Source organism: Equus caballus, chromosome 22 (assembly GCF_041296265.1).
Source record: "Equus caballus isolate H_3958 breed thoroughbred chromosome 22, TB-T2T, whole genome shotgun sequence".
NCBI lineage: Eukaryota > Metazoa > Chordata > Mammalia > Perissodactyla > Equidae > Equus > Equus caballus.
In genome coordinates this window covers 21,171,481-21,194,047 of record NC_091705.1, presented here as the reverse complement: position 1 = coordinate 21,194,047, position 22,567 = coordinate 21,171,481, and the positions used below count along the sequence as shown (strand labels likewise).

Genomic DNA, 22,567 nt, shown 5'->3' with positions numbered 1-22,567 from the left:
AATGCTTGGCACAGAGCCTGGCATGTCAGAGACCCTCAATGGCAGCTGGTAAAAAGAAGCTCACACCCCCCTCTATCCTGTGTCACTGTTGCCATTATGTGTGGGATCCCAAGGCATTTGTCCCCACCCCACCCCACTTCTGGGGACCCAGGTGCTAGTGATGGGTACTTGTTGGATCCAGATAACAAGCCCATGAGGGAGGATGTTCAGGCCTCACCATCCCCTTCTACAGCTGGGGAAAGTACAATCCAGAAATGCTGAGGCCTTGCCCGAGGGCTCTCAGCTTTCCAGACCATCAGTCTAGTCCAGGTTCATTCGCTTCATCCCAGGGAGCCTCACCAGCCCCTCACTCGGCCAGACCCCTGGCTTCCCCCCGCCTGCGTGCCAAGAAATTGTACCACCCGTGCTGCCAAGGGACTGTGAATGTCTGAATGTGGGGAAGAGAGAAAGGGAAAGACACAGGTGAGAGAGAGAGAGAGAGGGAGAGCCAAGAGGACAGCACCTGTGTTCCTGGAGCCCGTGAGGGGGATGTTCCCTGTGCCCAGAGGGGAGGGAGGGGACGCTGGGAATGGCTTACAGTCCCTCAGTGACCAGGATCGAAGACCCAGATTCTGGGCCAAGCTCTGCTTCTAAACTACTCGTAACCTCAGCAGATGGCTCCCTTTCTCCAGGCCTCCACCTTCTTTTCCGTAATATGGGAATATTGGCGGGCATCATTGTTTTTCATGCTGCTGGCTGTCACCCATGAGCAGGTTGCTAAATCGATTTAGTGGCTTATAACCAGTAATTTTTTAAAAGTGAAGTAGAAGACAAAATATCAATACGTTGTGCATAGCAAGGGTTAGCATCGTTTTGTGAAACGTTGCATCAGCTGGCGATCCGTGTGTGTAAACATTGTGTAAAATAGATTTCTTAATGTGGTTTCTATCAAAAAAGCTTGCAGACCGTTGGTGAGATGATTTTTAGTACGTCTATCAGCCCTAATTATATAGTATATATATATATATAGTATATCTATCAGCCTGTCTTTGTCTAGAGAAGAGACATAGGGCCTAGAGCCCGAGCAGGTGGGAGAGCAGCAGCCACTGGAGTATCAGTTATGTCTGGTTGGGCCACCTGCCAGCAGCTCTATGCTGTGGTCCTCGTGGGAATAGGTGGCGAAAACCCCAGTCACATACCCGCAACCAAGTCACACTCACCTGCCTGCTGCAGGTGACTCGATTGTAGAGCCAGGTGGACTGAGATGGCAGCTGAGTGGCCCCCTCTCCCAGTCGGAATCTGTTCTGTGCTTCCCGTGTTACCCCTGCCAAAGGTGGACCACAGAATAAGTTGGGGGAGGGGCTTACATTATCAGGTATATATAATTAGGCTTGGCTGCGAATGACAGCCCAAATGACAATGGCTTAGAGAAATAAGCAAGACAGAGTTCACGTCTTCCTGCCACCATGGTCTTGCTGCAGGCGGTTTGGAGTGAGTAGAGCAGCAACACCAGGCGCAGGGGCCCCGGCTCTGTGCAGCCCCCACACTGCCGTCCCTGGGGCACGCTTGGTCTAAGCTGGCCACCAGCGCTCTGTCCACATCACACCCACGGGCGGGCAACAGGATGGAAGAAGAGGGAAGTGAACAGGCTGAGGGCATTTGCCAACTGTTTTGAAAAAGTGGTTTCCTCAAGAGAACTGAAAACAGGTGTTCAGACAGATACTTACATGAGAACGTTCACAGCAGCACAGAGCCAAAGGGTGGAAACAGCCCGATGGTCCCTCAGCCGATGAAGGGATAAACAAGACGTGGCATATCCACACAACAGAATATTATTCAGCCATAAAAATGTGTGAACTACTGAGAAATGCTGCCACACAGATGAACCTTGAAAACGTTATTCTAAGTGAAAGAAACCAGACCAAAGGCCACATATTTGTGTGATTCCATTTATATGAATTTGCCAGATTTCAAATATCAGAAAGTGGATTTGTGGTTGCCAGAAGCTGGAGTTGGGGGGAACGGGGAGTGACTGCTAACGGGTAGGGGGGGGTTCTTTGCGGGATGATGAAAAAGTTCTGAAACTAGATGGTGGTGATGGTTGCACAGCATTGTGAATGTACTAAATGCCACTGAATTGTACACTTTAAAGTGGTTAAAATGGCGAAGTTTAAGTTCTGTGAATTTTTCCTCAATTTAAAAAAGAAAAAGAAGTTTCCTGGAAATTAACACATATAGCTTCCTCCTACAAGTCATTGGCCAGAACTCATTCACATGACCCCTGCGCTCGGGAGCCTGGGAAATGTAGTGCCCATTAATATGGGGCCTTTTACTATCAAGAAAGAAGGAGCGAGTGAATATTGGGATGACATTTAGCACATCTGCCACCTTATGGTTGCTGGTGGCATTGATACTCTCAGTGAAAAAAAAAAAAAAATTGGAGAAATTGCCCCAGGCCTGACACTGGAGTTTAGCAGTAACTCAGGGAAGTGGCATGGAATTTTGAACAGGGCACTGGAATGAGGGTCCAGAGATGTCCCACTGTGAGCAGATCACCTCTCAGGGCCTCCATGTCCTCACATCCAGAGTAAGGGTGGGGAGTACATGATCTGTCTCCAAGGTTTCTTTTCCCTCTGATGTTTTTTAAGTGTCCAAGTTGAAGAGTCAATTGTAGGGGCCATGCCACGCCCCTTGCATCCCTTCCCTTCATCCAGGGCAGCGCAGAGAACAGCCCTGAGGTGCTTAGATAGCCATGAAGTTGTAAGAGAAGAACCTTGGACGGTTGTGTACCTCCCCCACCCCCTGCCCTTTCTCTTCCAGAACACACTCCGGCAGAGGCGCTGTGACTACTGCTACGTCAAGGGGCGGCGGGTGCAGGGAACAAAGGAATCAAGATAACCCACAGACAGGATCCTCCCATCCTTGATTTGGGGGCTGGCAGAGCCAATCCCAGGGTGCAGGGGCCGGACAAGGACTGAGGGCGGCAGCCGGGGGAAGGAGAAAGGCTTCAGAAACCATGCCGGAGGCTTTATGAGCCTGCTCTCAACGTGCCCCTCCCATTCCAGGATTCCGAGGCAGGCTGCTGCCCTTTCATCTGCCTCCCATGTAGAATACCCTTTTGGAACACGTTTTTCCCTTCCAGGTGCTCACTCTCTCCTCTGTATCAGGATACAAATGCCGGGGGGAGGACAATGCCTAGTGAGGGCCCCTCACCACCTGGGTAGCTTCTGGACTGACGGTCTTGCATGGGTCTCCCTCCCGGGTGGAGAATTGGGGACCATGGCAACAGAGGACAGCCAGAAAGACCTGGGTTAGAATCCTGGCTCTGCCAATTACTCAGATAAGATGTTTGTCTCTCTGAGCATCAGCTTCCAGGTCCTGTCAGGCTTCCGTCGAACATATATGTCAAGTGCTCTGTATACTGTTAATAGCAGTTGACATACAGTAGACTGATGACAGACATGAGTCCTGCTTTTCCTCACCCTCCAGCTCAGAGAAGCCTTGCATATCCCACAAGCACATGATGGGGAACAAGCCTCCTTCTGGCCGGGCTCACGCTCACCGGGGCTCACAGGAGAGGCAGAAATGACCATCACGGTCACTGTGCTTGTCTCACCCACTGCTAAAGTCCTTTGAGGGTTAAAACTACTCTTCATACATTTTCATACCCGCTCCACTGTTCCTAACGTAGTGTCCTACAGATAGTAGGTACTCTCTATATACTTATTGAGTGGATGTCCCGTATTCACCTTTCCTTATGGGCTAATTTTGAGCTATTGTCATGATGGTCATTGTATGACATTTGTTTTTTGTTTGTTCATTTGGTTCCCTCATTCATTTGTTTATCTCTTTGTCCTAATACAGTCAAGCAATGTGCTAGGCTTCAGAATATAAAGATCAAGATGGCACATTCAGATGGAGAGAGACCCATATAAATAAGAGTTGTGCCTGGCGCCGGGATGAGCCACCACCCTCCCATTATACTGTGGCCTCACTGCACAGGCAGAGGCTAGTTTGGTTTGCAGAGGAATGGGTGATGGAACATCTCAAACGTAACTCGAAGGAATAAAATTTCTCAAAAGGTTTATATAGGCTAAACCTCACACATCATGGTATCTCGCATGAGCCTTTCTCAGTTTAGCTCCATCACCTCCACCATCATGACAGAAGAAGTGTGAGGGGTTGGATTTCGAGGTGCGTGTCCTCAGGGTCTTATCCTGCGTGTCCTCAGGGTCTTATCCAGAGAGCTCATGAACTTTTGACCTGCTCCTATATGCTACTCTTGCCAGTGAGCTTTTGAAGTCCCTTCCAGAAAAGTGCTTGCCCAATCTCTCAGCCTAGAAATGCTGCTCAGAGTCATGTGATCCTCCCCAGCATCAGGGGTCCAGGCCAAGACCCGGGCATTGCACGTGTAGAGAAAGTCAAGAAGACACAAGGAAATGTTTGCTGGATGTTGGAGTGGTTAGAGGCACTGACATCTGGGGAGACGCAAAAGGGAAAGCAAGCAGGCCAGACCAGGGTGGTGGATTTGAGAGAAGGAGCTTCTCCCAGTTCAGTGTGAACCCCCAACCACAAAGTGATGATGCTAAAAATGGATGGAATGTGCGTGCTCTGGTTACACAGTTCTCCTGGCAAGTTGGGTGAAGGTGTACTGAGCACACGGCCTGTTCCTTGAGGGCTGAGTGACAGTTGGCCAGGCGGAGGGGACAGATATTCTCAGCAGTGTGAATATTATGTGCAGAGGGTCAGCCACCTGAAAGGGCGGCCTGGGAAGAAGTTGTGAGGTGCTTGCTATGTCAGTTAAGGTCTTTGGATTTTAATGCGATTCTTCCTAGAAGTTTGGCTCTGGCCCAAGGATCCCTGCCCAAAAGCTGTCCCTTTGGTAACTTACACCTTTCCCCAGGCCACCATTCCAGGACCTCAGGCTCTCTTTTCTGTCTTACAGCTTTAGAACCCCAGAGTATCAACTGGCAGATGACCTCCAACCGGCGGGCACACAACACACACAATTTCTACGACCAGGAGCTCATCTTGCGGAGAGGCCAAGCCTTCAATTTCTTATTGAGCTTGAACCGAAATCTCAGCTCTGGAGAAAGGCTGGGGTTCATAGCCTCCACAGGTACCGGCTTCTCACCCCTACACACACACCTGAGAGGCCCTTGGAGCTGTGCATCCAAGGGCTGGTGGTGGTGACCCTGGGGGCACTGGGCTCTGGGCTCTAGCCCAGCTCTGCCATTGACTCGGTATGATTTTGGGTAAGTTTCTGCCTATCTCTGAGCTCAAGAGTCCAAGTCTCCAAATCAAGAGGGATTTGGGCTACATGGTCTCTCCACTTGCTTCCAGCACTGTAACGGGGCTTCATTGGACGACATCCCCCAAAGGGCCCCTGTGGTTGTATCTGATCTCTCCCCACAGTCTGGCCAGGGCTACTTGGGTTCCATTGTCCTCTGTCTTCTTTTGCAGGGCCTAACGCCTCAGAGTCGGCCAAGACAAAGGCTGTATTTCCACTCTCCAACAGCGGAAGTGGCGGCGGCTGGAGTGCACAGCTCGTGTCCAGTCAGGACAAAGTTCTGACCATCTCCATCCTCACTCCTGCCAATGCGCCCATAGGATTGTATACCCTGAACCTACAGATCTTCTCCCATGGCAAAGAGTTCACTCTGAAACTTGGCACTTTCATACTGCTCTTTAACCCCTGGTTGCAAGGTAAGCACCAAACCGTCCATATTTCCAGCCATCAGGTAAGCAGTGCCCGTGAAAGGAGATGAGGGGAATGATTCTCATGGGGTCAGGTTTGATTATGGGAAGTTTGTGGGATATGGAAAGAGCATAGAAGCTAGAAGTCAGAAGCTATGTGTTCGAGTCCCGGCTCTGCCACATAACTCGTGGCAGTCACTGTAAGCTGTGTGAGTCTGGGCAGTCACTCTACCTCTCTGAGCCTCAAATTCCTCACCATTAAATGGGCATCTTGCTGTTTCCTCTGGGGCTATTGCAGGGATCTCATGAGCTTTTACAAACTGCATAGTATGATGTAATTATAAGGGACAATGACTGCAGTACAACTCTGCAACGTGGAGGTAGCTTCCTGCTTGAAGGAGCAAGTGTCTCATTCTGGGGTCTCATTTTCAGACCCTCCAGTTATCCCAGCTTCTCTCTCAAGCTCGTAGTTCTCACAATATGAGTTGGAGGCATTATAGACGAAGGCTTCTTTCTTTAGTGAAGTTTAGGGGAAGGGTTGCAGGTGTGGCTTGCTCCAGCCCCCAGGCCAGTACTCAGGAGTGGGAGGAGGACTGGTTTCTACAGTCCTCTGTAGGATTCTCGTCCCTGATATCTGATTTTTGTGTCAAACAGCGGATAGCGTCTTTATGAGTAACCGAGCTGAGAGGGAGGAGTACGTTCAGGAAGATGCCGGCATCATCTATGTGGGGAGCGCAAATCGAATTGGCATGATGGGCTGGAACTTTGGACAGGTAAAAAGGTCATAAGGAGGCTGGGGTAACGTCTCTATGACCCAAGAATCTCAGCAGCTGTCCCCACAGATAGGTGGAAGTTCCCAAATCTGTCCATTTGCCTGCCCTTCTATTCATTCATTCATTCAGAAAGACATTTATTGACCACCTACTGTGTGCCGGGCCATGGACTGCACACTAAGGACACAGGAGATGGATAAGAAAGATTTTCTGTCTTTGAGGGGGTCATAATCTAATGGACAAACAGGTGAATAACCACATTGATGCAGTGAAGTGTTATTGGTGCCCCGATGCACAAATGAGGGTAAGGCCCAGGAGAGACACCTGGCCCCCAGGAGGGACAATAACAGAGTTTGTTATTAATTCCCTGTAAGAATGTGATGGAACTTTCTTGGTGTGTGCGTTTGGCCTTTCAAAACCGTACCCTCTTGGTCCTTCCTTACTGTGACCCCCCCCCCCCATTTGAGTTCCCAGGTTTGTTCAGCCTAGAAAATGTTCAAGAATTCCCTGCGCTTTTTCCTTTTGCCAGCAGACAAACGAAAGTATAAGAATGAGATACCTCGGATGGGCTGCCCTGGATGTCCGGGAGGGGCTGCGTAGGCGCAGGCTCTGCCCGTCTCCAGACCCCATTCTGCAGTCAACCAGAGCAAGTCTGCTCTATATATTATATGTTGGCTTTCCATTTCAAATTTCATTGGAAGGAAGAAAAAAGAAAAAAAAAAAAAGGGTAGGAACATAGAGTGTGTCCAGGAGTGGAAAGGAAGCTACTTTTGATGGCATGGTCTGGGCGAGCCTCTCTCAGGCAGGAACTTTTGATCAGAAACCTGAAGAAGACAAGGGAGCCAGATGGATATCTCGGGGAAAAGCATTGGAGGCAGAAGGAACAGCACATGCAAAGGCTCTCAGGCAAGAGAGAGCTGGGCCTTCTTTGTCTGAGAAGCAACAGCTAAAAACAAGTCTTATTTTGTGAAAATAGCTTCAAATACCTCTTTTAGCGAGATATTTTGTCTTTATGATTACCTCCCCAGGAGTCTAAGTAACATGCTTAAGGTCACAGTCAGAGCTGGATGGAAACTGTGAGACAAGCTTGGCCCAGGCCCTTGTTATACAGATGGAGAAACTGAGGCCCAGACAAGCTAAGGGATTTGCTCGCAAGTTCACAACTGTGAGGGAGTCCTATGCACGTTAGAGGTCTCAGCACAGGGCCTCCCGTGTAGCAGGAGCTCTGGGGTAGTCTGCAGGGTGGAAGGTGGGTGAGAGGGTCATTCCTCAGGAGCTCTCAGTTCTGGAGCCCACGGAGCAAAGGCGCCCAGGCCGTTCCCGCGTTCTCAGTGGTGTAGCTCCCTTCATCAGCCGACACCGCTTGTCCTTTCTTTCCTTCTAACGGATGATCCCATTTTGAGCAGTTTGAAGAAGGCATTCTGAACATTTCCCTCGCGGTCCTGGATCACAGTCTGAATTTCCGCCGCGACCCTGCTACTGACGTGGCCCGCAGGAGCGACCCTAAATACGTTGGCCGTGTGCTGAGCGCAATGGTGAGTGGTAGGACAAGCATAACAACCAGTTGTCACCATGTATCAAACCCAACTGTGGGTTAGGCCCCCACGCTGTTCCCATGTGTCATCTGGTGGCTCTTACGGTCCCCATTTTACACACGTGGGGCCTGAGGCTCCTCCAACTTAAAGGGCTCGCCTGAGACACACAGCGAGCGAACAGCAGAGGCAGACCTGGCCCCAGGCCTCCCTGGCTCCAAGCCCTTTCCACTGGAAACTGAGGCCTTTCTCAGATGACGAGGGGACCTGTCCTTTTGGTGGCTGCCAGGGCCAGGAGGATGCAAAGCTGACACTTTGCTCCATCACTGGGCCTCCTAGGAAAGGGGGTGAGTTCCCCAGTGAGGCCGAAGTGTCAACCTCCTTGCTTGATCCATCCCCTCCACAGCAGGGAGTGAGAATGTCAGACTGGGCAGGCCGTGGGCCAGCGCTCTCAGGACCGAGACGGGGGCCTGAAGCCCAGGGAGCCGAGTGAGTCAAAGTCAAAGCAGAGCAAGGCCTCGAGCTGCCTGCCCAGGGCCTCTTTCACTCACCCAGTCCGTCCACGTGAGCGACCTGCCCCACCCCCAACACACACACACACACACACACACACACACACACACAGTTACACACGCGGATCCTGGAGGAATCTATCACTCCACCCTCAGTGTGTAGAGAACATCTCCATCAGAAAGTATCCAAACACAGGATCCACCTGCTCAAAAGTAACAAATAAAAAGCTAAATATCAGAGAGTTTAATTTTAACTCTCTGAAATTAAATAATTACCTGGAAGTGTCTTTGAGTTTTCTTTTTCTTTCTTTCTCTTTTTTTTTGGGGGGGGGGGCGGGTTATGGACTAGGCATTTTTTAGTCTCTTTACTTTTTTTCCTTTTTTTTTGGTGAGGAAGATTGTCACTGAGCTAACATCTGTGCCAATCTTCTCTATTTTATGTGGGACGCCACCACAGCATGGCTTGACAAGTGGTGCTAAGTCCACGCCTGGGATCCAAACATGCAAACCTTGGGCCACTGAAGCAGAGCATGTGAACTTAACCACCATGCCACCAGGCCGGCCCCGGTCTCTTTACTTTCGAGTTAGAGAATATCCAAGCTAATGAGCTAGTTACATGGTTAGAAATTCCAACAATCTTTTGACCACATGATAAATATCTGAGAGTAATCAGAGAGGGCTTCCTGGAGGAGCAGTCTTAAACCGAGCCTTGCAGAAAAGGAGTGGGGAGGCCCTGAAGAGATGGGTGGCAGGAGCCAGGGCAGCTGGGGAAGAGTGAGGAGAGGAAGTGGGGCCTGGGCCGAACCGTGAAAACCAAAGAGGCCCGGGAACGGAGGGGTGAAACCAAGGCCAAGGTTAAGGCAAGCTGGCATTCAGGGCGATTTACGAGCTGAGCCTCCACGGCCCAGGAGCGGGTGGGTGAGGCCAGGCGGCTTCAGCAGCAGCTGACTCACCGTCTCCCTCCGGACAAACCACTTTATCTCCACGCCAGTTTCCTGCCTGCTGCTCTCTCCAGACCTGGTTGGGCCGGGCCCTGAGCTAATTAGGGCCTGTGCAGGACTTTGAAATGTCCCCTTCCAGCCAGAGATGACCCTGCCGATTGCCACTTTGGTGGCTGGAGCACCTGTGACTCAGGAGCCCCCCCTCTTTGGAGAGGGAACAGGACTCACAGGCTCAGGGAGCCTGGGGACCCCGGCCCAGCCCCTCACTGTGTGGTTGGGGTAAATGCAGCTCCAAGTTTCATAAACTGAACACTTGGCTGCTGGAAGACAGACGACAGCCTGTGTGTTTCTGACTTTCCCTGTACTGGGATATGAAGAACAAAGGCCCAGAGAGGGACATTGACTTGCCCGCAGTCACAGAGCTGACAAGCGTCAAGGCTGGGCGTGTCATCAGGTTTCTCCTTCCTTCTTTCCCTTTTAACTTTATATTATGGCAAAGTTCAGACCTTCACCAAAGGAAAAGGAAAAGGAACTCCTCTGTACCCATCACCAGCTTCAGGGCTTCCCCACTCAAGGCCGGTCTTGTTTCATCTCTGATCCCCTCCTTCACAGGTTATTTGATAAATCCCAGACCTTATAGCATCTCATCCACAAATATTTGAATACGTGTCTCTAAAAGACAATGTGACCCAGGTCCCTTGATTTCTAGTCCAGTGCTCTTTTCACACTGCATTGTGGTTGCATTATTTATACAAGAATCAGGCCTTAAGTCGAATGAATGAATGAACAAATGAAAGCAATATTCCATCTTTATTCTTTCCAAGAAGAAAGTAGTTGCTAAAGTTCTTAAGTGATCTTTTTATTTATTTATTTTTTTAAATTTGACCTGTATTTTATCTTTTCTTTTTTGCTGGATAAGATTCTCTCTGAGCTAACGTCTGTTGCCAATCTTCCTCTTTTTTTCCCCCCAAAGCCCAAGTACATAGTTGTATATTCTAGCTATGGGTCCTTCTAGTTCTTCTTTGTGAGCTGCCGCCATAGCACAGCTACTGACAGACAAGTGACGTGGTTCTGCACCCAGGAACCAAACCCAGGCCACCAAAGTGGAGTGTGCTGAACTTTAACCACTAGACCATCAGGGCTGGTTCTACGTGATCCTTTTAGAAGAACAGTTCACCAAAAGAGAGTTTCAAATCATGGACCCCCTTGTCCATGACACGTGTGACAGCCCAGGAGTTCTGGCAAGAAAGTGTCTGCAGGCTGGTTTTCTGACCATGCCGTGCTACTGACAAGCCATGAAACCTGTTTTCCATGTGAGCCTGCTGCACTGGAGTGATGTTTGGGTTAGGGGCAATCAAACATGGCCTGTTAAGTAAGTGCTTTCAAATTCTTAAACTGCTTGATACCCCTAGGGGATCATCATTACAATTATCGACCTCCAATCACCGAGAAAGATGCAGAAAATGTATCCGACGGCTCCCTGGCTTCCTTCCTCATCTCCCCACTTTGTGCCCTGAACACTGCACGTCGCTCTCTGTGCTGATTCATTGGGGGGTTTTTCCTGCCCAGATCAATGGCAATGACGACAATGGTGTGATTTCTGGGAACTGGAGCGGCGACTACAGTGGGGGCCGGGACCCAAGGAACTGGAACGGCAGTGTGGAGATCCTCAAGGCGTGGAAAAGCTCTGGCTTCAGACCAGTCCGATTTGGCCAGTGCTGGGTCTTTGCTGGGACCTTCAACACAGGTACTCCGGGTTGCCGTGCCTTGGCTGGGTCGGCGGGCAGCCGTGGGGTACCCCGAGGTCCCGGCCTCACTGCAGGTCCTCAGGCTGCCCCTTGACTTGCAGTGCTGCGGTCTCTGGGGATTCCTGCCCGCGTGATCACCAACTTCAACTCAGCTCACGACACAGACCGAAACCTCAGCGTGGATGTGTACTACGACCCCATGGGCAATCCCTTGGACAAAGGCCGGGACAGTGTATGGTGAGTCTCTGACCCCTTCTGAGCAGCTTCTTGCTCTCCCCAGCCCCTGGGCCTCAGTTCCAAACGGGAGTTGGGAGGCAGGTAACATGTCAACACAAGGCTTAGCATGGAGATTCTGACAATGCTCATTACACATCTAGCGAGACCCAAAACAATGCTTCTCGTGGTTCTGCACAGTCTGATGATCCCCTCTATCTTGCTGCCAGATGAAGGGTCTGACGGCATTGAAAGATATGATTCCTGGGCTCTGTGAAACCGCCCTGAATTTATAGGCTCCATTAGATGCTATGCTACTTTAGAAGATAAACCTTGAAACTATTGATTTTCCAGTAATAAATACAAATTTATCTTATTTCAGGCAACCCATATGACTCACGTGATTTCTTAAAGAAAAGCAACACAGTTTCTCTTACACGTATATACAATTTTATGTATCTTGGTTGATAGAATAAAATGTTCGTTTATTCTGCATTCCAACAGAAAATAAGAAGCTTTATATGTAATTGGGCATATATATTTCTAACCATAACTATGCCATGTGCACGTGTATTTACACACACACGTATATATATGAAATGTATAATAGATGCCAACTGGAAATAGGTTATATGAAACTTATAGACACGTCTATAACTTCATATAGCAGTATATACACATAAAATAGATATTGTTACAGCTATTTAAGGTTATAGCATATGCCAAATTATTACCAGATGGCAACTGAAAATGATTAGGTCTTCATCTGTATATACACATAAATATCTACGTGTCTATGTATATGGATTACTACACACATATGTCAATAACCCATCGTTTTAGTCCATTTCAGAGGATACACACACACACATAATCAGAAGCATATATACGGCTAGATAACCTGATAGCGGATGCCATCTTATTTCCAGATTTTTGACTTTGAGATAGTCCATATAAAATATTCTTTATGACTTATTATTCCCAGAAAAAGTAGGTCCAACTTTTCTGAAATGTGCTTAGTGTAACTAATGGAATAAAGTCAAAGGAAAATAAAAATTACCGAAAACAGCTGTTAAAACAAATAAACAACCACCCTGTGCCAACAACTGAGTGACATAAGCGTCTCCTCCCCTCTGAAGGAGAGTGAGGCCACGTAATTCACCCGAGGTCTCATGGATTCCAGGCTTTAATGGGGTAGAGAAAGCTTAGTTCAGAATGCTCTTTCTTGATCTGTACATATACAACTTTCTCTCTAATGACATTGCTACTTATAGCAAAGTTTCGTCTTCCAGCTTGTCATAAGTGAGTATCTTTCCTTCTTGTGGGTTTTTCTTTTGTTGTTGTTGGATCCAAAATCCCACTGCGGCCTGTTCTGATGGTTGGAGCAGTGCCATTCCTGGCCTCGATTTCCTTCACAAAAGGAGATGGCTGGTCCAACAAGATGACTGATTGGGGCAGGGGGGTCCCTTCTGGCATAACCCTTCTGTGATTATCCTGCACCTCAGCAGCTGCAGAGAGACCAGAAGGCTTGAGACTCGGTCCCTCTACCAAGAGCATTTATGGTGCTGTTGTGGGAGTGGGGAAGCTGTTAGCAGAGGCTGATGGATGACACTGGGTGGTGTGCGGTGCGCCCGTGAGTGATTCAGACAGTAAGCACTGTGGGAACTCAGGGAGGGAGTGGTCAAAGGCTTTCTGGGAGCAGGAAGGTGGGGCTTTTAAGCTGAATTTGGAATTAGAACCCAGATCTCTGGGTTACTGGTTCACGCCACCACCTCATATTAGCTTCATAATTCATTCCCAATATAATCACCCTGGGGCAAGACTGGGCCCATGGAGACGTTCCAAAGTGTCTCTACTGTCATTTCTTTTGGCCTCATTGGAGGGCGTCAGGCCCAAAAGCTCTGATCTTTTGCTAGGAGCCTCATCGCTCCTCACCCTCCCACGCCTACCAGCCTTCTCTAAACCTCCTCAGCAAACAGTGGGAGCTGACGGTCCCTCCCTGCCCCACGCCCTGCTGGCTGTGGGTAGGGAACCAGCCCCGGATGGCATGTGGACAGAGAGCCCTGAGTCCCAGTAGCAGCCTCACTTCCACTTTGCTCTGGGACTTGTGTAAGCCACGTCATCATTCTGGTCCCAAGTTTCCCCATGAGAGAAATATAAGGGCTGGGCTAGGACGAGATGTTCACTTGAGTCTCTTACCAGCTTAAATTTTTCGATTCTCTGCAGCTTCAGCTCACTCCACTTTTTGTATGAGAGCTACTGATCCCAAGGGAGCCATCTCGTTCTTTCTACAGAGATCCCACCCAGGGGGACAAGCTAAACCACCAGTCATTTTCTGCCTGGAGTGAAATTATTAACCTATTTTTATAAAGACAGAAACCTTTAATCTGAATCTTTGTATGTTGCAAATGTTGAAAGCTTTTAGAACTTTGTTCAGATTTGCCTAAAGTAAAAGAATGTAAGGATCAAGTGAGAGGTTAAGCATCTGATAGTGCTTAATAATAACAGCAACTCCTAATAATTTCTTGGACAACCGTTGTGTGCCAGGTGCTGTTCTAAGTGCTTACGTGTACGCATCAGAAATGATGAGGTGGGCGCTGTTATGATCACCCCCATTTTATAGTTGAGGAAGCTGCCACAGAGCCATTCCCCAAGGGCACGTAACTAGAAAATGGTGGTGCTGGGATTTGAACCCAGGCAGCTTTGTAAACTGTAAAGCACCAGAGAGATGCCGAGAGTGTTATCATTATTCCCGACTGATCTTAACCTGGAGAAATCTGACAGCTCTTACCTTGAGATTTTCCCGGTTGGCTGGACCCCAGTCAGGGCTCTGGTTGTGCTGGGTGCTATCCAACCCACTCAGAGGGAGAAGCTGGGTTCTTCGGTTCCCACTTAGGCAGCAAATGCCACTTCCCTAGAAGAGTAAACATGGTCTCAGGGGCTCAGTGACGAGAAACGGCTTGCCCAAAGTCAAACTGATTCGGCGTCCAAGCTGGCAGTGGAACACAGGACCCTCCCAAGACAGAGAACGGCAGGACTGGGAGCGACCCCAGAGAGGGACCTGCTCGTTTCATCAATGAGAAAACAAAGACCCAAAGAGAGTAAGGGTAAACAGCTGGAGACATTTAGAAGCTCTAAATAAGTGTATGACTTTACATAAGTTCCTTAACTTTTCTGTGCCTCAGTTTCCCATCTGTAAAATGAAGGGCTAGATCTGGGGACTTCAGCAATTTCTTCCAGGCCTTTCTTTTAATCACGTTGACAGCATCCAGTGGGGTGCATTTTCTCCTAAGCCATTCTGCTCATGCCAGTGGTTTGGCTTAAGAGGCGCAAGGCTCTGGGATAGTCACTTCCTGAGAGTCAGGATGCTTCTCGGGGAGCTTGGTTTGGGATGCCTCTTTTATATGGTTCCCTTCTGGGCCCCTATAAAGACGGTCTCTGGAGTGTGCTCAGTCGCTGAGCAGCAACCAGCGCATTTGGAACAGTTTGGCCAAGGTTCTCTTTACTGGACATTTCTGGCTTGCTTTCTTAATTCATTTGACTTGACTCTCCAATTTCTAGAGTCACAGACCTGACTCTACTTATAGATTTTGTAGAGCTCCAAGGCGGAAGGCACATGGCGATTGCCCAACCCCGTGGCCCCGGGAGGTGGAGTCAGCCAGTTCTGGAGAAGAGCTGTTGGCACCCACACCTTGGCTCAAGCGCCTGGCTCCTAAAGCAATCTCTCCACGGTTATCAGCATCCACTAATACTTAGCCAGTCCCCAACACACCGAGAGCAGCTCATTCAGACCCCAGCAAAGAAACCAAGGCTGCAAGCGTGCCCCAGGCCCCAGAACAATTCGATCCAGCCAACATGATTAAGTATGCGCTGTATGCCAGACCTGCACCGGGCACTGGGCACCGAGGGGAGTGAGATGCAGGGAACCAGGTTAGAGGAGGTCACAGCTGCATGAGAAGATTGGCGACCATGGAGTAGAAGAAGTCAGATAAGTGAATTATGGGCAAGATGCAGAGGTGTGGTTGGCATCCTCTCAGCAAGTCAAGAAAAGGTTTTTTTGGAGGAGGCAGGATCTGAACTGCATCTGGAAAGACAAAAAGGCCTATTTACCACCAAAAGGGGGAGGGATTTGGGGTCGCTTTCTAGACAGGGTCTCCTGATGTGGTGAATTTTAAAGATAAACATAACTCAGTTGCCGTCTCCAGGGCGGTGGTTTATAAACTTCAAAGGCTGAATTAGAATTGATTTGGGTGGAAGGAGGTAGGAGGGGCAGGAATCTGCATCTCTAATACATGCCTCGGGTAATTCTGATACCTACAGCCTGTCTTTTTCCCCAACTCCCACTCCTGAAACCCTCAAGACGGGAACAGAACCCAAGGCCGGATGTAGGAGAGAGTGTGGCACACAACCAGAAACAAACCAGGATTTCCATGATGGTGGCCTTGGGCGTTTGAAAGGCCCATAGCTTCCAAATAGGTATGAGTAAGGCGCTGGCTTCTGAATGAGGGAGGAACCAGGATGTGTTTGTTATCTGCATTATCTTAACTTCCCACCTTGCAAACAGGGATTAAAACACAGCTACTTACCAATTTTTTTTGCCAACCCATCCTTCCCCTTGGGTTCTCTGCCGGGAACACAACGAACGTGAAATTTGGTGTTCCTCTGCTTTCTCATCCCTCTCTTGTGCCTTTCAGCCTTCCAGGGTCACCTTCCCACACTCCTGCTTTTTCTTTGGTGAATCCTAACCGATTTCACAGGCCCTTTCAGAAAGACATCTTGTGGATCTTCCTGGAGACAATTTTTATAAGTTTTTTTCATAATTACAGGAAATTTCAGAACATATGAAGAAGTAAAGGTCATCTGTAATCTTACTGTTCGCCTACTCTTAATATTTGATCATTTTCTATCCAATCTGGTCTCTGTGCGCTGTTGTTGATTATAGAATTGGCATTATGCATTTTACAGGGCAGGAGGACAAGAGAGAGTATATGACAGGTACATCTGACTTTTTCCCGCACCTGGAAACCAACCCCTTTAAAACTTCAACCACAGTTTTAAATCATGTGATTTTGACTAAACACTCTATCATGAGCATTTCCCCCAAGTCATGAAATACTCTTCAGAAATAAGATTTTGAATGTATCATACTCCATTGAATGGTTAAACCACTATCTCTTTCCCTACTGGTTACTCTTCCCTATCTGCTCTTTTCCTCCTATACACAACACCGTAATGAGCATCCTTGAATGTAATCTTGGGCACATCTGTGCTCCATCCCACAAAAACGACTCCTAGGAATGGTGTATCCTGGGTTAAAGGGAATGAACATTTTAAAGGCTCATGACACCTATTGCTGTTGTGTTTCAGAAGGATTACGATGACCTAGGTTTCGTTACAGGAATGAATAAGAGTATTCTTTCTTCCCACTCGTATGATTGGTTGGTATTATTTTTAATTATCTGTTTGTTCACCTCTTATGGCCTTCTCCCTTTCTGTCTTGATTTGGAGCTTACTTTTCACATCTCCCCTTGCTCCCTGAAGGATGTCACAGGGTCACGTTGTACCTGATAAGTGCTTAAGGGGCACTTCCAACTCCTTTGACACCTGGATAGTGTAGAACTCCCCCACACCCACTTAGCCTATCAGATTCCCACAGGGAACCGCTTCCAACACATAAAATGAAAACAATCTCTTCCTGATTATAAAATAATAAAAAATAAATAAATAAAGAGAGCCATTAGTAATATAACTACCCAAAGAAAAACACTAATAGCATTTTGAAATAGATCCTTCCAGATATTTTGTTCTGTTTATATTCACACGCGTTAGATGTATGTGCATTGAGTTTTAATTTCCCAAATGGGATCAAGTTAAACAGTCTATTTTATCATTTTTATATCTTTCTATGTCAATAAATAAAAATTTAGAGAGACAGTACCGTTTGGTAGTTAAAAGCATGCACCCTGAAGCCCTTCTGCCTGGGTTCAAGTCCCACTCTGATAATTTCCTTGCTGTGAGACCTTGAACAAGTTACTTAACTTCTCTGTGTCTCAGTTTCCAGAATTACTGAATGGGGATAATAATTATTCTATCTTAGGAGAGTGTTGTGAGGATTAAATGAGTTAATATATGTAAGGCAGTTAGAATACTTAACTTTCTAAGTTGACTTTTACTGTCTTAGCTGATGTTGTGTAAATAATATATATTTTAAATATTCATTTATTCCGTAATTAAAGAATTACAAAAGTGATGAGTAATTCTCATTATAGAAAGTGTAAACTTTACAGAAATAATGTAAAAATTCAGTATGCACCCAAATTTATCCATATATACAATATATACACCACACTGTTATCTAAACTGTCGTTATCTAAGATACCAACTGTTACTGATTTTTTATGGATAGTTTTCTAAATCCAAACAGGTTCATCACATTTGTATGCATTTTTATAAACTTATACATATAGATATGTACCTACACACTATTTTGTAACTTGCTTTTCTTATTTGTTGATATATTTTAAACATATTTCTACGTAAGTGCTAGGTTGGTTTCGCTCATTCTTTTGGACAGGTGTGTGATGTGCTGTCACATGGCTCTGCCACAATTTATCCAACTGTCCCTTATTGATGCACTTTTCCTCCATCATGTTTGCTATTGCCAACAATTTTCTATGTTGGTACATCTCCATGCACTCACATGAGTTTTTTCCTCTCTTTTTTTTTTTTTAAAGATTGGCACCTGGGCTAACAGCTGTTGCCAATCTTTTTTTTTTTCTGCTTTATCTCCCCAAACTCCCCCTGTCCACAGTTGTATATCTTAGTTGCATTTCCTTCTAGTTGTGGGATGTGGGACGCCGCCTCAACATGGCCTGATGAGCGGTGCCATGTCTGCGCCCAGGATCCGAACCCTGGGCCGCCGCTGCAGAGCGCGTGAACTTAACCACTCGGCCATGGAGCCGGCCCCTCTCTCTTTTTTTTTTGAGGAAGATTAGCCCTGAGCTAACTGCTGCCGATTCTCCTCTTTTTGCTGAGGAAGACTGGCCCTGAGCTAACAGCCATGCCCATCTTCCTCTACTTTATATGTGGGATGCCTACCACAGCATGGTGTGCCAAGTGGTACCATGTCCGCACCTGGGATTCGAACTGGCAAACCCCAGGCCACCAAAGTGGAATGTGTGAACTTAACCGCTGTGCCACTGGGCCTGCCCCCAACATGAGTTTTTTAATAGGAGAAATTTCTAGAAGTGGAATTACTGGCTCAGTGGGTACGTAGATTTTTAAAGGTTTTTCATGCTCACTGCCAAATTGCCCTCCACAATGTCATACCAATTTAAACTCCCACCAACGCTGTATGACAGTGCTTGTTTTTCCACACCTGGAAATGAGCATCGTCCAACAATGTGGATCATCCTATGCTTTCATCTTTGTCAGTTTAATAGGTGTAACAGTATCTCTTTGTCATTTTAATTTTCTTTTAATGGTAGTAAGGTTGAAACGATTTTCATATGGTCAGTGATCATTTGTATTTCTTACAGAAATTGCTGGCTCATTGTCCTTTATTGACATGTTTGACTTTTTCTTTTGTGTTTTTTTCTTATTGATTTGTAAGTTCCTTATGATATTAATTATAGTAAATCTCTGTCTAGTGCATATGTTGCATAGATTTTCTCTACTTTATTGATTTTTTCCAATCTTTTGTCTCTCTCCTTTAGACTGGACAATTTCTACTGATCTATCTTCAAATTTACAAACTCTTTCCTCTGTCATCTGTATTCTGGTAGTAAGCCCATCCACAGAATTGTTTAATTTCACCTATTGGTCTTTTTTCCAGTTAAAAATTACCATCTGGTTCTTTTTTTATATTTTCTATTTCTTTTCTAAGAGTTCCTCTCTTTCCATTTATTATGAGCATATTTTCCTTTATTTCATTGAGCATAGTTATAACACTTGCTTTAAAGTCCTTATCCAATAATTCCAACATCTGGATTATCTTAGTGTCAGTCCCTGTTGATTGTTTTTTCCCTTGAAGATGTCACATTTTTCTGGTTCTTTGTGTGTTGAGTCACTTGGGACTGTATCCTGGACGTTGGCTATGTCTGGATTCTGTTATTTTGCCTCAGCAGTCTACCTGAGAAAGACTCAAACTGCAAACTCTGCCTCACCAGTGGCGGGCAGCAGCTCAAGTCCCCGTTCAGGTCTTCCATCTTTAGCTGAGGCTTGTAGTCTGCCTCATACATGCATGGTTCAGAGGTTGCCCAGAAGCTTGGGTGAAGTTTATATACAAATTCGGGGTCCCCTTTCTCTGACTCTTTCCTCTCCAGGACTTCTCCCTCACTCTCTAGCAACCCTGGTTGACCCAGACTCTGTTTCTTGGCTCTTCTGGTCAGAAAGATGTGGGCTGTCAGGGTTGTTAATGCCCTAAACCTGATTCCAACTGTGGCCTGTCCTCAGGGCAAAGTCAGCAGAAGTGCAACTTGTCCCATGCTGTTCCCGTGCTCCAAGTTTTGACTCCCTTGCAAATCCTCCTTCTTTGTTCACTCTTAGACAGTTCTCTTTTGTATTTTTTCAGTTGATTCTCATCTGCAGAAGGGCCCATCTGTTGTGTGCCTACTCCTCCATATTGGAAACAGAAGTACAGTTTGTTTGCTTGTTTGGTATATGCAAGTTTAATATTTTTACCTGGTCAAATTTATCAGTCTTCCTTTAGGGCTTCCGAAGTTAGCACTCTGTTTAAAACTATCTTCTCCACATCTTGAGTATAAAACATTTTTTCAAGTTGGATAGACTTCTGTTGGACTTACATTTTCTTCTAGGTGGACTGAAAATTGCCAAAGCCAGTGTTAGTATAGTTGCAGTGGGAGTGAAGGTGAGGAGAGAAGATGGCAGAATCAAGGGACAGAATGAATAAGACTTTGGCTAGTTGGCTGTCCCTGGTAAGGGAGGGGAGCCATGACTTGGACATACAGATTGGGAGACAAGGGGATGCCATTGATGAAGAACATTTTAGGACTGGAATCTGTCATTCTTCAATCCAGACCTCAGCCCAGAGGCTTTGTGGCTCTCAGACCGGTGGCTCTTGCTGCAGCCACATTCATTTTCAGCCCAGAGGAAATACAGAAGTGTACGCCAAGAGGACACACAAGAGAAAGCTGTGTGGGTCTGCCTGCTGGGTCTCTGGCTCTAACCTAGATCTGTTCTGCTCCTCAGAAAGGCAGGAGAACATGGTGGTTGAGGACCTAGGCTTTGGAGTTAGGCATGCCAAACTTTGACTCTGCCATTGTCAGCTGCTTAACCTCTCTGTGCCTCAGTTTCCCCGTTTATGAGAAGGGCATAAAAATAGCGCCCATTTCATAGTGCTGTGAGGATTTAAGTGAGGCAATGCTCGCCAAGCTTTAGCAGAGCAGCTGGCACAGAGTAAACTTATTGGATGAGTATTAGGGCGTTGCACTGTCAGATCCCAGATATGGGATTTTGCCACCTGCCTGCTGTGTGGCCTCAGGCAAGCTCTGCAGCCTGTGCTTCTGTCTGCAGGAATTTCCATGTCTGGAATGAAGCCTGGTTTGTGCGGACTGACCTGGGCCCCTCGTACAATGGATGGCAGGTTCTGGATGCCACCCCCCAAGAGAGGAGCCAAGGTAACTCTCCCAGCCCCCTGATGGCCCCCTTCTCTGGACCAGGCTCTAAGTCATGGCCTCCCAATTCTTCACAGTAATGGACAGCGGCACAGCAAGGTCGTGCAAGTCCTCTCCATCTCTGGAAGGCACCACGGGATTAAAACAAAAATATTTCCAAAGTAGATTTCCCCTCCTATTTTGCTTGGCTCAGGCTGCTATTCAAATGGGTGCCTTGCCTGTGCCCACACGGCTGCCGTTGCTGTTGCAGAGGCCCTGGCACGTGCCAGGCAGCAAAGGAAAGAAGCTGTCCTCTGCCAACAGCGATTTCCCTGCAACGCCCTAGGAGCGTATCCCTTTCAGCACAGAAACCTCCTGGTCCCCCCATCACCTTGGGATTTAGTCCAAATTCCCCGGCTCAGCTCGGCCCCCAGCACCTCTCTTGCCTGCACACATGTCCTTCTGCCTGGCTGAGTGCTCCTTTGCACAGGCTGGCCTCGTCCCTGTTGCTGGGCTCCCAGGGCTCTGCTCCCACCTCTGGCCTCTCCTCCCTCCTCCCCCAGCTCTGCAGGACCCTTCCCTCTTCCCTCCTGTGACATCTAGAGCGTGTCCTGTCTGTTTCCTTCATTTTTGGTTGTTTCTTTCAACTTAAAAAAATTAATTATAAAGTCATATGTGCGCATGGGTAAAAAAATTTTCAAACCGTTCCAAAAGGACTTAGAATGAAAGTTCAGTCTCACCCACTCCCGTAACTGCAGGCTGTTCACCAGAGGCAATGAGCGGTACTAGACTGGGGACATTTGGGATAGGGGGACGTTCCAGATAGTTTCTAGGTCATTGTTTTTCAGACTTTTTGCTGCAACCCATTAATGATTATAAAATCAAGTTAGTGGGTTGTGACCATCATTTTGAGAAACGAAATAGCATGACATGGAAAGGGGTGGGGGAAGGAAAGGAAAAGGGAAGAAAATATCAGAAAACACTATAAGAATAAGTATTGTCCTGTGAAACTTGTGTTTCAGGATCATATATGTGCCACGATATAAAATCTATTTATTTCTAGAGGTCATGGTAAAAGAAAGTTGGAAGACACAGTTCCAGGCATATAAAAGTGTGTGTGTGTGTGTGTGTGTGTCTGTGTGTGTGTCTGTGTATCTTTTTTGCTTATTTGTTTTGTTAACACAAATGGAATAACACTCTTCTTTCTATTATGCTGTCCCTTCCTTTTTTCAGCTGGGCACTTCAGGAATGAAACTGTATCTGTATATTTATGTCTGTGTCTGTATCTCTGTCTATCCATCCGTCCATCTGTTCATCCATCTACCTACCCACCTGCCCATCCATCCATTCATCCACCCATCTATCTATCGCTCTATCTATCAGAGGTACCTATGCTGAGAGCTACAGAGGGAGGTGATGTTCAGGGCTTTGGAGCTCAGAGGAGCAAGAAACCCCTGTGGGCTGGGTGTTTGGGAAAGTCTTCCAGGAATAGGGGGCGATGATTCAGGAAGGATGGTTTGCAAGGGTAGAAAAGAAGCAGCCCTGAGCTCAAGAAAGC

General features: G+C 47.2%; 1 protein-coding gene across 1 annotated transcript in view; it reads left to right on the top strand.

The window, feature by feature from the left end:
• Positions 1-22,567, top strand: part of TGM3 (transglutaminase 3) — a 40,289-nt gene that overhangs the window by 4,460 nt on the left and 13,262 nt on the right. Inside the window, exons 2-8 of the mRNA XM_001497589.5 lie at positions 4,925-5,098; positions 5,443-5,685; positions 6,331-6,449; positions 7,856-7,984; positions 11,004-11,181; positions 11,284-11,419; positions 20,930-21,033. Of these exons, the coding sequence (XP_001497639.2) occupies positions 4,925-5,098; positions 5,443-5,685; positions 6,331-6,449; positions 7,856-7,984; positions 11,004-11,181; positions 11,284-11,419; positions 20,930-21,033 (1,083 nt within the window). The remainder of the gene's footprint in view (positions 1-4,924; positions 5,099-5,442; positions 5,686-6,330; positions 6,450-7,855; positions 7,985-11,003; positions 11,182-11,283; positions 11,420-20,929; positions 21,034-22,567) is intronic.